This window comes from Coccinella septempunctata, chromosome 9 (genome assembly GCF_907165205.1).
Source record: "Coccinella septempunctata chromosome 9, icCocSept1.1, whole genome shotgun sequence".
Classification (NCBI taxonomy): Eukaryota; Metazoa; Arthropoda; class Insecta; order Coleoptera; family Coccinellidae; genus Coccinella; species Coccinella septempunctata.
The window spans coordinates 13,630,377-13,646,131 of record NC_058197.1 but is presented as its reverse complement, the minus strand read 5'-3'; the positions used below and the strand labels follow the sequence as shown (position 1 = coordinate 13,646,131).

At 37.8% G+C, this 15,755-nt stretch overlaps 1 protein-coding gene across 3 annotated transcripts in view; it reads left to right on the top strand.

Moving 5' to 3' along the window:
- LOC123319817 (protein suppressor 2 of zeste-like) overlaps positions 1 to 15,755 on the top strand; it is a 114,654-nt gene that overhangs the window by 80,887 nt on the left and 18,012 nt on the right. For 2 of the 3 annotated variants that reach the window (XM_044906766.1, XM_044906765.1), the window contains exons 2-4: positions 11,440 to 11,580; positions 14,516 to 14,612; positions 14,676 to 15,363. In XM_044906766.1, the coding sequence (XP_044762701.1) occupies positions 11,448 to 11,580; positions 14,516 to 14,612; positions 14,676 to 15,363 (918 nt within the window). In that variant the 5' untranslated portion in view covers positions 11,440 to 11,447. The remainder of the gene's footprint in view (positions 1 to 11,439; positions 11,581 to 14,515; positions 14,613 to 14,675; positions 15,364 to 15,755) is intronic. The other variant, XM_044906768.1, reaches the window with a different exon arrangement.

Genomic DNA, 15,755 nt, shown 5'->3' with positions numbered 1-15,755 from the left:
TTTGACTCGTACAAATATTTCAACTCGAGGTCAAAAGAAACACTTTTGGGCTTTACCATTTTTTCCGAATCATCTCGGTTCAAAAGATACAGGCTGTTGAATAACCATAAAAAAGTTATTTTTAGTTCTATCTTACAAACGGTTTGATCGAATGGATTGAATTTTTGAATATTGTTTTTCATTTATTTGATGAATATTCTTCGAACACAAGATATCACCCACGTCTTCCAGTTTTCTCATTATGACCATTACATACCTACCATGAAAATTTCAAAAATTCAAAGAAACCAACTCTTTATACTAAGTTGGACGCTATCTAATGAATATTTGAGTGTTCTGTAAAATAAAAGTATTTTTCATATTTTCTCGTATAATGCGCCGTTTTCGAGTAATTTGATGTTCAAAAATTGAAAATTATCTGTGAAATTCGAAAAATTGAGCACTTTGGCTGAATGCAACTCTGTTTATAGATTCACAGATGTGTAGTGTCACAGATATTCTGAAGGTTTGGAGAAACAAAATTACCTTCAGAATAACTAGCTAAATCTGTGACACTACTCATCTGTGGTACTTTATTCAAACAGAGTTGCATTCAGCCGACTACCCAATTTTTTGAAGATCACAGACACTTTTTAATTTTTGAATATCAAATTACTCGAAAACGGCGCGTTATACGAGAAAATATGAGGAATACTTTTATTTTACAAAACGTTCAAATATTCATTAGATAGCTTCCAACTTAGTTTCAAGAGTTGGGTTCATTGAATTTTTGGTATTTTTATGGTACGTAATGGTCATAAAAAGAAAACTGGAAGACGTGGGTGATACCTTGTGTTCGAAAAAGATTCATTAAATAAATGAAAAACTATATTCCGAAATTCATTTCATTCGATGAAACCGTTTGTGAGATAAAACTAAAAATAATTTTTTTTCATGGTTTATCAACATCCTGTATCTTTTAAACCGAGCCGATTCGGAAAAAATGGTATAGGAAAAAAGTGTTTCTTTTGACCTCAAGAATCCACTGTTAAAATATTTGTACGAGTCAAAGACTCACCCTGTATACAATATAGGCCTTAGAATGAACCTATTTTTATCAGAAACACGTCGAAAGTGACGGAAAGGAAATGGCACGAACAATCTAGTCACAACTGCTACAAAAAAGCTCGCAGTTCTACCGTAACGCCATCTGCTTTCACCCGCCAAACATCAACCCTCCCGGCTTTTTCTATTTCGAGAATCGCTGACAGACAAGTTACATCTTCCGAAATCCCGTGTAGAAAGAGAGAGAGACCCATATTTTTGCAGCTGTCACCGAGCGGCGAGCCCGGGTTGTTTAAATTTATTGGGAATCTCTCTCTTGCCCTCCTCGTCGTTGCAGGCGCCCTCTCTGTCTGAAATCTTCTCTGGCAACACGTCACGCACGGTTGGATGCCGGAGGACGATAAACAGTAGATACATAAATCAGCATTAATGCCTTCTAACGATATCGCGCAGCATTTCTACGATGATTGTTCGGTGGTCCGGCAGTTTGTCTATTTTGATGGTTCAATTCTTGGAACTGCCAGAGGGTTATCGCTGGCGTTTATCGGTTACGTTCGATGTATCGGACGGACAGATAGTAGTTGGGAAGCCCAAGAGGGAAATTCGTGTCAGTAGAGTGTAGAGCAGGTACCTCTACCAAAAATTAGAATAGGCTAGGATAGCCTGTCAGAATAGTAAAAACAGACGATCATTGTACAGGCAAAATGCTTTGTCTATTTAGGGGATCTCGTGAACGAATGACACATTGCCTAGCTTTTTCAGAGAAACAAATAATGGTGAAAACCGTAGCCTCCTACGTTTCTTCGTTTTTGAGTTATGAGCAAAAAATGATATATTGACGATTTCGAAAAATTCACCTAACTTTCGGGTCTTTGAAGTTACAGATCTGAAACTCGAGCCTTCTTATAGGCAGTTTTAAACGTAGAATCTACCGACAACAGACCAATATGCTTCGATTACAGTTGCCTCCTCTGGCGAGCCGCCACTGACTAACGATTTAGCAAACGTCCAGAGGTCGCTGGAAGCTTACATCGTCTTTGAATTATTCAACAGATCTGCGTCTGGTTTAGGTGTAAGATCCACAAAATCTTCCAAGGGAATACTCCTGTGTGGATTTTCGTTAAAACAACCTTTTAGCGATACGCAACAACAAAAAATAATACCTTTCTTCATGTTGAGGTGAAATGATCAGGTGACCTTTTAAAAAACCTCACCCTATAGCACCACTTGGGTCTAATCAAAAGGTTGAGTTTCATTTGAGAACCTACTGTTCAATAATTGTTAAGATCCACTGATCTTCCAATCAATCTACCACCTATTTCAGGACTATTCGCTCAAGATGTTTATTTTTATCAGAAACCAGAGTATGTTTAGTAGATACTCTTCTTTCTTTCATAAATAATAGTATGAAAAAATTAAGAGTTTCATGGAGAAAAAATAATCAATGCAAGAGAAAACTCAAAGTCAAAGTCTCGATAGAGCTACCATAAATTCTGTAAGGTGTTTGTTCAGTTTGTTGATATAAAATAAATCGGTATATCTTTATAATTGTATGTAATATAAGGTTTATATTTGAAACTTCGAATAAACATTTCTCTCAAGTTCTCAAAACTGAGTGGCATGGCCCTCCAACTTGGCCGCTCTTGGTATATACTTGGTTAGTCCGCCAAGCAAGTTTCGAGTATTTTACTCTTCAAGGCTTACTTTCGATGAGACAATTCATGAAATTTTGGGAGATATTGGCCTAAATATCCATCAAAACGTTAGCAAATCGCTTATGATTAGCTCACTTTGCACAGGAGACAAGCGTCTTCTTGGCCTGGTCTATATTTCTTGAATTTCTTCAATTATTGTCAACTTAAATCTTAATTTTGCGTTAAAACGAGGAACTAACAGATTTTTATACCACCATCTGCCGCCTACTAGAATTGAGCGAGTTCAGAGGGCAAAAGGCTAATCAAGTAAAAAAGAATATGATGAAAACAACTCAAATTATCCCAGTTTTTCCCTGAAAGAAGAAAGGTTAATCAGTTGTTGAGCGGTGTTGTTGCAAATTACGTTTTCTTGAAAATTAAGTGTTCCAATACTAATAAAATTCGTGTACTAACTCTAACAGCTACTCAAACTTAACGTACACAGGCATCGTATAACTCTTACATCCTATATTAGCGCGCAATATTATTGTTAGATTGGAATCTGCAGCACTAAAATCTATATTTAAACTTCACGAGTTTTCGTAAATAAGACAGATATTTCGGAATCCCGCAACGCTTACATTGAACACACAGCCGGCCTTGGTATTTTATTATTTTTCACGTATGTTCAATGCACCGTTAAACACCGATAACGTGCAACAGTCGACTAGATTAAGTAGAAAATACTTCCAACACTACACATGCAGGAATTTCCACCCAGAGCGAGTCCTCCCTTAGGCTTAAATCAGCACGGTGTGTAACCCTCCGAAGGTATTCATTCGTTCAACCACCATTTTCCCTCTTCTCCCTCTGAAGCGCCCAATCGTCAACACCGCGCCCCACCACCAAACAAAATGGCAACGTCGCGCGCCCTCCAAACGCACCGGCGACCTTCGCGATGTCAAGATTTCGACCCTTACGCATCGTTCACCCTTGAAGAGGCCCTTTCAGCCCTCGCGGCCTTGTTTCAACCCCTAAACACGTGGAAATAAAGGGCTCGCTATCAGGAACGTAGAAGAGGGAGGAGGTGGTAGGCGGGCCCAACGTACGCACCCTTACGCGTCGCCCCCACCAGTTGACATTGAACAAGGTCGAGCGAGGGGTGGGGGTGCGTTAAAGCCAATGGCGAGGCGGTGGATTGGGGTGACACGGGGATAATGGTGTTTGTTGATTAGTTGCGAGGAGTTTTCAGAGTGTGAAGGGATGATTCTTTGGTACGTAAAGGTCTAGACGTATGTAACTACCCCAATTGGATTTTTTGTTGTGTTTTGATATTCTTTTAGTTTTCTCTGATGTCTTTCAATTTAATATTTTAATTTCATTTGATACTTCTTGAGCTTTCAGTAATTATTATTGAAACTGAACAAAAAAGTGGTTACAGAGGTGTTTTCTTGTTGGTTTTGTACTCTGTGTGTTTACCGAAGGATTTTGAACTGTTTATCATGGATTTTCAAAGTTGATGCCTACTGAGGAGTTGTTACAATCATACAATCCTCCATAAAGACTCTGTACACGCAAAATCCTATTACATTTTTTATGATTTGACAATGGCGTGAAGAAAGACCATTGTTGCTTATTTTTGGGATCATAGCTCTAAAGATATAACTTATATCCCTGATGATGTTGAACGCCAAATTATACACAATTCAAGCGTTCTAGTGTAAATCTGCTCTGCTCTATCTCGCACTGTTTTATTTTTTCTTGAGCTCAATGGGAAAATGATGGCAGCGAAAACAGATGCTACTTCAACAACGGAAATAATAATATGCCATCTTTTGGCAATAGCTTGAATCACGAACAATCAATCGAAAAGTAGAATTCACTCAAGAGATCACCAAGAAACCAAGCTGACTGTTGCAATTGAGATTTTCAGCGTTATTTTTGTATATATTATATCACTATGAAAATTGTTGCCGTTTTAATCGGGGTAAGTCTTTGACTCGTACAAATATTTCAACAGTAGATTATTGAGGTCAAAAGATACAGGTTGTTGAAAAACCATAAAGAATGTTATCTCACAAACAGTTTTATCGACTGAAATAAATTCCGGAATATAGTTTTTCATTTATTTGATTAATCTTTTTCGAACACAAGATATCACCGACCTCTTCCAGTTTTCTCATTATGACCATTACGAACCATAAAAATACCAAAAATGCAAAGAACCCAACTCTTGAGACTAAGTTGGAGGCTATCTAATGAATATTTGAACGTTTTGTAAAATAAATTCTTCATATTTTCTCGTATAATGCGCCGTTTTCGAGTAATTTGATGTTCAAAAATTAAAAAGTATCTGGGAAATTTGAAAAATTTTTCTTTTTAAAAGATCCACAGATGTGTAGTGTCGCAAATTTAGCTAGTTATTCGGAATACAATTTTGTTTTTCCACAGGTGGCATAGCCATTATGAAAAATGGCTATATATATTTTTATCAGGGCCTAATCGAAAAAAATGGTATAGGAAAAAAGTGTTTCCCTCGACTATTAAAATATTTGTTCGAGTAAAAGACTAAGATAAATTTATAGAAATAGGATGAAAAACTGTTGAAAAACAATTACGATTGACTTCAAAATTGGTTTTCGACAGTTTACATCGTATTTTGGTAAAATATTCATCTCACTTGAGAAAACAATAAAATTGAGAAGAAAAGTAGGCCCATCAAGACGTCCTTTAACTTCAATTTGAAAGTGTAAATGCAGTTTTTGGAATGAGGATTCACAAGTTAATACAGAGTGTGGCTGAGCCGGTTGACGAGTTTTCAAAAGTCTTTGCTCAGGTTGTGGTGGAGACAGGAAGGTGCGGGAGGGCTCTATGTGTTCCTTAGGGTCCGTTGTTTTCAGTCAGCACCATTTTTTTAACCGGACTCCATCGGGTTTTTACCGTTCGTATGTTTAACGAACGGATGCCGGTCATCTTCAATCGTGTTCCGAATAACATCAAGTTTCCTTCTTAACTTTCTACCCTTGCGTTTCCTTTCGGTGTCGCACGCTGTGCGAACAATCGCGAAGGCAGAAAAGAAAGCAACAGTCTGGGAAATAGCTAGATAGGAGCTGCATGGTCGGTGAAAGGTTTCCACCTAATTACCCGTTTCTACTGTTCAGTTTCGCGGCACGCTAGATGCCGTAATTTGGCACGGATAATCATTATCGCCTCGCTATTTGCGCTATAGCATTGGAGACGTTAATCGTCATCAATCGAGGTGGCCGTTTTAATGACCCCGCGCACTCTACGATTACCGTCAGACGTCAGTCGTCTGATTGATTCCAGCTAGGAGACGGTATTTCATGTACCTACCTACTTGCATCAAGAATTATTTACGTCGAAGCAAGCGTTGGTAGTCCAGACGCAGCTTAATTCTGGTCATAATTTCATTGAAATATTAATTTAATCTACATCAGATGTCATTTCTCTATGCAGAACTGGTTATGTCCAGTTTCTAGTGAACCAAACGAAAATTTCAATATTAATTGCTCTAGTGGTTAATGAGGGGAGGGACATGAGAGGCGTCCATAACGTCAGTTAATATCAATGGTCTGAATACTTCATCAACATCCTCAACATTGAATTTTATATATACGCTGGAGTCTCTATAAGTATAAATCCAGTAACTTAATAAAGACCATGTTTCTGTTTTAAGTATGCTTGTCGATTAGTATTTCAAATTGCGGTATTATTTAGGTGAGAAACTGTTATACTGCTTGACGTAAGCGTTGAAGTATCTACGAGTTATAAAGTAATACATGCGTGCCAAATACGAGGAAATATTGAAAAATTCGTAGCCTACTATAGAACCGAACAAAATTTCAGTGTCAAAATATCTTATTTCTCAACATATTCTCCTCTTAATTGGATACATTTATTACAGCGAACCTGCAACGTCTCTAGAGCTTCCAAAAAACATGTTTATTCTTGCTCTGCAAACCAGACTTCCACAGCTCTTATTACCTCCTCGTTGGAAGAAAATTTACGACCTTTTAAACTTTTTTTCAGTTGAGGAAAGAGATGATAGTCGGATGGAGCCAAATCTGGTAAATAAGGGGGGTGTTCTAGTAATTCAAACCCTTAATCACAAATTTTCTGCATTGCAATATAAGAAACAAAACACCTTTGGATAGCTTTCCGCGTCTTTTCTCTTAAATTTTTTTCCGTAGAGTGGTCAGTAATGTCGAATAATAATCTCCGGTTATTGTTCTACCCTTATCCAAAATATCAATCATGATAACTGTATGGCAATCCCAAAAATCTGAAGCAAGAACTTTTCCAGCAGATTTTTTTGACATGAAACTTCTTAGCTCTTGGAGAACCAGAGTGTCGCCATTCCATCGATTGTTGCTTTGTTTCTGGATCGTGGAAATGTAGTCTCATCCATAGTAACAATTCGGCTTAAGAAGTCAACATCGTTTTCCAATCGAGCACAGATTGAACGCTATGCTTCTGCTCTTGCACGCTTCCTGTCAACATTCAAACATTTGGGGATCCATTTTGCAGCAATTTTTCTCATGTCCAAATTTATGTGAACTATATGATGAACGCGTTTGTATGAAATATTCAGTGCTTCAGATATCCGTTTCAGTCCAATTCGACGATCTGATAAAATCACGTCATGAACTGCATCTATATTTTCGGGGACTGACACAGAAACTGGCTTTCCCGATCGGTCATAATCTTCAATGGAAAATTTACCTCTTTTGAAGCTTGCAGTCCAATTTTTCATGGTCGCATACGAAGGACATTAATCACCAAGGGTATTAAGCATCTCTTCGTAAATCTGCTTACCTCTTAGCCCTTTTAAATACAGGTACTTGATGATGGCTCCATACTCCAATTTCATATTTTCACAATTTCGATGGAAATCATCTTTCTTTCAATTTATTGCGTAACTCTGGTTTACTTTTTGACCTCAAACTTCACACTGACACTTCTAATGAGTTATTGTTCGTTGCTATGGTAGCGCAATATTTTTTTAATGCATGAAACTGGTCTAGCAATACATCCTCGTACGTATCAAATTCTTATTTCTTGTCGGCGAAATGATATTTAGCAAACATCAACCAATTCGAAAATGAAGAAATCTGATTCAACTCAATGGAACGATTCAGGAAGTGGAGTACACGTGTTTTCCATCTACCCATTATATTGGCCCTTTTCTTATGTATTAATTCTCAGTACCTCTACATGAACCAACCATCAAACTGGCTTTATTTCTGCCTAAGGATAGCTGTAAGGGTAACTTTCCACCCCTTCAATCCTAAAACAGCTCACGTTCACAGAAAACCATCAATCGAAAGAGGTATCCCAGCCACCCTTTGGACCCCACGTGAAACAACCCCAAAAATCAGCCTCCACACTCCGCCAAAATCAGATCAAACGACGATTCACTCCCTTAATCCGACACTTAATGTCAGAACCCCTCAGGTGTTACCCAGCACATCGAGGGAGCCGTTCTGTATAATGATGAACGACGGGTTGTTGAAGAGAAGAGAGGGCTTTGCCCGTGGATCCGGTGCTAAGGACCACCCATCTCCTCCCCACTCCTAATCTCCTGGTAGCGAACCCTTCGCTACCACGCGTTTAGGGGTTGGCCTAAGGTCACCGCTCCATCCCCGAGGGTATCTGAGTCGAAGGAGAAATTCCGCCGGCGAGATGGCGACGTTGCCGCCTCTACGCGGGACGGGGAGAGAGTCTGGCAACGTCGCCTCGCCGTAGGCGACCCTCGTGTTGATGGATAGCGACCACCTATTAGTTTAGTTGAGGTGTGTTATTTGTACCTACTCATCACAAATTACCTGGGAAGAATTCTAGGGTCATGAATATGTTTACATATACAGTGGGGACACAAAGAGTGGAACGAGAGAAGAGTGTTCGATTTCATTCGAAGTTTGCCACGTTATATTGAGTCACTTTCAATTTAATCCCCTTCATGAGGGATTTTTTCCGATTATCTAATTGTATGGTTTTCGGAGTAGAAGTAAGACCCTATTTTTCAAAAAAAACTGTAGAAACTGGTTATTATGGGTTATTCTAGAAAGTTAGATAGGCATATGCAATAATGTAGTTCGTCATTTTTGTCTATCTTTCATATACTCCATTCACAATCATTTTAGCAGTCGGTTGGTCATGAAATAATTTTCTCAAGTTTTGGTAACTAGAACGGAGTAAGGTTGGCACTCATGAAATTTCGTTAATGTCATAACGCCGTTGCCACAACTAATATCAATTTTTATTACGAAAATGCCGGAAGTGATTGAAAAAAAAGACAGTGTTCAAGAATTGCTATTTAGAATTCAGGTCAGGTCATTCAAATAGCTTTACCCTGATATTCTAAAATCCACAATACGTCAGACGGTATAGTGAACATATATTCAATGTAATAGAATTTAAATAATGTTTCATCTGAATTTAAACGTCTTATATTTCAGCTGAATATTTCCACAATCAGAGAGATTGTGAATGAATAGGATGACAAAGAATTTCCTTCTATTGGGAGACCCAAAAAAGTGGTGGAATTTGGGAATTTTATGTTTGAGTGAATTAATGCGAAAAGTTTACTACAAGATTTTCGATTAATGTCATCGTAGAATAAGTTCCCGAAAATTGATTTTCCATTTGACTTGTCCTATACATTGTTAATGTCTTAAGGTACCAATAAATACCTAATTATTATTATTATATCAATGTAATAAGATTCACAAATACCCGCCAGTTGTCCTGTTAATTGTTTATTCATGTAAAATATTTGTTCAACGGTGAAGTTCATCTTGACTTGAAACTTCCTCTAATTCCTTTTACTTATATTGATGCAATGATTTTTGTTGAAGAATTTAACATTCTTGTAATTATCTGTTAATTCCTTCGGTAGATACCCATTCCCAACCACTGCATCATATGCATTTCATCTTTGGGTTAATATTTTTGAAATCTACAACTGATGTAACGTATTCAAACTTCAGCCAAAGAAGATAACGAACATTAACTCTCCTCAAGCTAGTGCATATTACGATATTATACTGATCTCTTGTATTTTCCATGCAAATAACTGGATTTGGTATGCCTTCAATTAGTTTGTAGGTATAAACTGCAATTATGTTCGTCACATATTTTCCGAAGAGATTCGACATGGTGATAAAATTTGTAATAACAGAAACTCTCACGTAGAACGGGCAACATATCGTTGATTCAAAACCCAAAAATGATTTGACAAGCTTCATAACCCCACATTTTCGTACTATACAGAGTGAAATGTGTCAAATTTCCATGGCCAACCGAGTACTAAATTAAAAGTGAATGGAGTATAGATTACTTTACTCAGCGTTGGCCATAAAATCCTCAAAGGAGGAGATTTTTATAATTTTACGACGCATTCCACAAAAATCATGATATTTCGCAAACTCCACTATACAAACCCCAAAACCCTACATGCTCGAAAAGCTCATAAAAATGTCCTGCTATGGAAAAATAAAATACTGGGTGTTGCATAAAAAAAAATCGAGTTATTGCAGTTTGTAATTTGTTATAAAAAATCGCAGCACGAAACGGAGCATTAACCTTGAACTCTAAGTACGTCAAAAGATGTGTTGAAAATTAAGGAATCGGCTGAAAAAATATGGTGGAATTATGTCGAATGGTTCTGAGGCTATGAATTTTTCTGTGGAACCAGACACTACGCTATTTTGACACATATGAATGGTCATAAATCAGAAACAAAAATTAGGGTTAACCATTAACATTTTAATTGAAATTGGCAACCTAGATTTCAGTATACGACTTTCAACTTTTTTTCTCTTATGGTAGCCGTATTGAATTTTCCCATTGAAAAATGAATTGTATTCGTGCAAAATAAGTATTAGTTTGCTCGAATTCTAATCGAGAAGGGGAATTTTAAGGATATTTTTGGAAATCTGCGCGCATAAAAAGAAAGCTGTGGTCTACGTATTCATAAAAAAACGAAAGAAAAACACAATATCTGTCAGATAACCTGCAATATATGCATATCCCTTCGGGATATTGAAAAATGATTTTTATTCTATAGTTTTGTTCCATTGATTGATTCATCAATACGTAATGAGAACACCAATTTGGAAATGAAATTCATGGCCTTCTTAGCATATGACTATAAGTGCAGATATTTTCAAAAATATCATCAAAATTCCCCTTTTCTATTCGAATTCGCACAAACTAAGTCGAATGTTGAATTCAAATATTATTGGATATTCATTCTTCAATGGGAAAGTTACGATTGATTTATGGACATTTTCGACCAATCGACAAAAACTGACATAACAAAACAGCATCTAACGAAGGACGAAATTGAATCCCAAGACGTAAACCACCAGAAACTGACCATTCGGCGAATGGATGGTCCCCCCTTTATGGCCTAATGATACATGACCATTAGCACATTATACGACCGTATAGCTGGTAGTCTCCGAACTCCGGTGGACAACGGGCCCAAGAGTTGGGTTCATATCGGGACCAAGTCCGGAGCCCCTCCCCCTCTTTAACCGCCCACTTCCTCGACAACTGCTATCCCTCCGGTGTATTATCATACGGCCAAGTGGAGAGCGGGCCTAACGGGTGATAACCCGTTTTTTTTGGCGGCGCGCTGGCGACTTCATCGCGCGTCCGTAGTTTATTGGATCGTCGGTTGATGCTACTACGACGTGCCTAGATCTCTCTGATCGTTTCATTTCTCCTGTTGCAGATTGGAGGATGCCGTACAGATTCGACAAGATGAGGAGCAAGAGGAAAGTCCCCGTTAAGGATTTGAACCCAATGCTCACGTGTTCGCTCTGCGAGGGTTATCTGATCGACGCTACAGTGTTGGCCGATTGTCTACATGTCTGTAAGTATTCAGTTTTTGAGAAACCTCGACCAAGGATTAAACCAACAATAAGTAAACATTCAGTGCAGGTTTTACTGACCGAACGAAACTACGTTAAAAAAATAGGGTTGTCTAACAATTTGTCAAAATCAGCTGACGGTTGGTTGCCCTGGGGCACACAAAGCATTTTATTATACACAGGTCCTTTCGTTTGCATAAAAAGTGTAGCACTTTTCTACACTCGATTATAGTATTCGTTTGCTGATTGAATTCAAACCAGTGTAGAGGAAGTGTAGTTTATCTGCATCCTTCGATGTTGATCATCTGGCACCTCCTCTACACTGGTGTAAATAAAATCGAGTGTAGAAAGGTGCTACACTTTTTATGAAAACGAAAGGATCATATCACTGTAAAGAGCATTTCTGTGAAAGTTTATAGTCTTATACAGCGGTATTGTCCGGTCAACGATTTGACAGTCACTCGATTTCTGAAACGAAATCACTGAAACTTTTTCATTTCTGAATATATCGAAGAAGAAGCAATTGAGAGTAAATGAATGGACGTATGAACATCATAATTTGCTGTTAGAATGATATTCTGCATGATAATGTGACTGAATTATCGATAGAAAACAAATTGACGTACCTATATTCGTCAATCAAGCGTTGATTCCCTGATCAAGCTTTATGAAACCTGCGGTAAAAGTCTAATCACTCTAAGGTAAGATTCAGACACTTCAAAAACACAGAATACAATGAAGGTTAGATTTATTGTAGATATAAGTGTTTTCGGTAACATTTTATTCATCCGAAATTGAGAATAAAATCTTTTTATTCACGCAATCACGCTAAATCAGAATCGCAGAAATTGTACATCAAACACTGATTTGAGTGACATTTCGATCAGAAATTCTATGATCGCGCAATGTGTTAATTCATATCATAGAGATGGAGATTTATTTTGTTTACTCTCCGTTTGGTCAATAGAATTTTATCAAAAATTGAAACTTCACTGAAATGGTGCCCTGAGTGAGGAAGTATCGTAACGCCATGTCTCTCGGCTATACAGGATGGGCAAAATTCGTTGTTCACTGAGAGGATCTCGATAACTATAGCAGCTAGAAGAAAACTGATACATTTTCGAGCCCATTTTTGGGGACCCAAAAAAAGGTAAAAACCGCAGCCTCCTTCGTTTTTGAGTTTGACAATTTCATAAAGTTCTCATAACTTTTTTGTCTTCGAAGGTGCCTTTTACAAGCACTTTTTCACGTAGAATCCACTGACGAGCTCAAAATATTTTTTCATTTGAAATCATTAGGTGAACTTTCATTTTTTCAAATGCAAACTTTTATTGAAATTGATATTTCTGAATTGGAAAAAAAATCTTTTGTCAGTAAATTCTACGTATGACTGTGCCTAAGAAGGTTTAAGTTTCAGATCTATAACTTCAAAGACAATAAAGTTATGAGAACTTTTCGGAATCGTCAAAATCTCAATTTTTGTTTATAACTCGGAATCTAAGAATGATAGGCCGATTCTGTTTACAGATTTGGATTAGTCATGGAAATAGAGCTCGAGAATTCGTCATCCATTTTCTTCTAGCTGCTATAGTTCTAGAGATCCCCTCAGTAGACAACGAATTTGCCCACCCTGTATATCGACATATACAGGGTGAGTCCTTGACTCGTACAAATATTTTAACAGTAGATTCTTGAGGTCAAAAGAAACACTTTCTTCTTTTGCCATTTTTTTCCGCATCCTCTCGGTTTGAAAGATAAAGGCGGTTGAAAAACCATAAAAAGTTGTCGCTATCTGATGAATATTTGAACGTTTTATGAGATAAAAGTTTTCTTCATATTTTCTCGTATAATGCAACATTTTCGGGTAATTTGATGTTCAAAAATTCAAAAATATTTGTGATATTCGGAAAATTGGGTTCTTTGTCTGAATGCAACCCTGTTTGAAAGATCCACAGATGTATAGTGTCACAGATTTAGCTAGTTTTTCTGAAGGTAATCTTGTTTTTCGAAGGGTGGCATAGCTCATTATGAAAACTTAAAATGGCTTTATCTTTCATTCAGAGCCGAATCGGAAAAAATGTTATAGGAAAAAGGTGTTTCTTTTGATCCAAGAATCTACTGTTAAAATATTTGGACGAGTCAAGGACTCGCCCTGCATTTTAGGTAAAATATATATTTTTTTTTACATAAAATGGGATCCAAAAAAATACCAACTATATTTAAAATAAAGAAGTTATTTTTTTCATCCTTAGTACATGTCATAAAAAATAGTTGAATATAGTATCGTATTCCCAGTGAAAAAGTGCTTATAGAAGGTTTTTATATTTCCGAAAATAAAAAAGTTAAGTTCTAAATCGACCAAATTTCAAAATTTAGTTATACATATCTTGAAAACAAATGATATATCTTGAAGAGGTTTTCACTAATGGACTCTTCACGAAAATCGTGAAGAAACCAGAACTCCTTTCAACGTTTTTTTTCCATCCAATCCAGAAGTACCAGAAACAGCCAAAATCCAGCATTTTGGGGTACCTTGTATGCTAATATTAGATGAATTATGAGATGCTTAACATCCGCCGGTAATTGAATCATCAAATGTTTCGAGCTTAATCGAAATAACAAACCACCATCACTCAAAGTATCACCAGAAATTCCATTTCGTCGACAAAGAGTAGATGGTGACCATGGTTTCGGCCTCATTTGTCCTCGTCAGAGCAACATAACTCCTCCGTTGACGAAACTGACATCGAATAAAGCCGACAATTCATTCCAGTTTCGTCGACGGTGGAGTTATGTTGCTCTGACGAGGTCAAATGAGACCGCAACCATGTTCAGCATCTACTCTTCGTAGAAGAAGGATTTAACTTTGTCGGAATCCGAATCACGTTCTCATATATAAGCCATCGACTCTCATTTGAACCCAATTTTTTTTTCCAGTTTGCCGGGGATGCATAATCAAGTATTTCGACAACTGCAGGACGGCCTGCCCGAACTGCAACATAATCTACAAGAAGAAGAACCAGATATGCTTCAGGTAAGTCACCGAACCAATCCCGCAACCGGACCAGTGTTACCTAACCTAAGATTTTTCTCGCAGATCCGACCCGATACTCCAATCCTTAGTCTACAAACTCGTGCCCAATCTCCACTCTCGAGAGATGCAGACGAGGGAGGATTTTTACAGGAGTACCGGCGTCAGAGCTAGCAGTTCCTGCAGCGACGACAGCGTCATAGACAAGGAGAGGGACAACCTCAAGGACCAAGAGGCAATGGTGAGTTTCTCTTTCCGCGAACCGAGAAAAACCGAGAATGAACGGGAGGAAGAAACGCCTGAAAAAATTGACATTTTACAGGTAACCTCCAACGTTGGAGAAAAACTAGATTTCTTCAGCACGGAGGACATGATCTCGCTGTCCATCGAGTACTACCAGTCCCATCTGGACGACACTCCCGTCGACGGTAACGAACACGCGGTGAAAAACACAGTTTTAAATGGCGACGATGGTAAAACGAAAGACGTTAAAAGTGCGGGAAAAGACGATAGTGAAATTAGAGACGCAACGCAGGTTGTGAATAGTGAAAAAGTAGATTTGGCCGAAGTTAAGACGGAGGAGGAAAGTGATAGTGCGGTTAAAAGTGAACCTACTGGTGATGGTAAAGACGGTGAACCCAGCGAGGAGCACAGGATGGACGGAAAAAGGTATTTGAAGTGTCCTGCCGCAGTGTCTATGCAACTCCTCCAGAAGTTCGTCAGGATGAAGTTTGGACTCACGTTGAATCACAGGGTAAGATCTTTTATATGTTTGCCCAACTTGAACAGTTTATATCTACGAGTATAGTTTGAAAAATTCTTAGCCTACTATAGAACCAAGCAAAATTTCAATGTCAAAATATCTTATTACTCAACATATTCTCTTCTTAATTGGATACATTCATGATAGTGAACCTGCAACGTCTCTAGACCTTTCAAAAAAAATTCTTTTCTTCTTCTTGCTCTGCAAACCAGACCTCCACAGCTTTCATTACCTTCTCGTTGGAAGAAAATTTACAACTTTTTACACTTTTTTCAGTTGAGGAAAGAGATGATAGCCAGATGGAGCCAAAACTGGTGAATAAGGGGGGTATTCTAGTATTTCAAACCCTAAATCATGAATTTTCTGCATGGCAACATGAGATT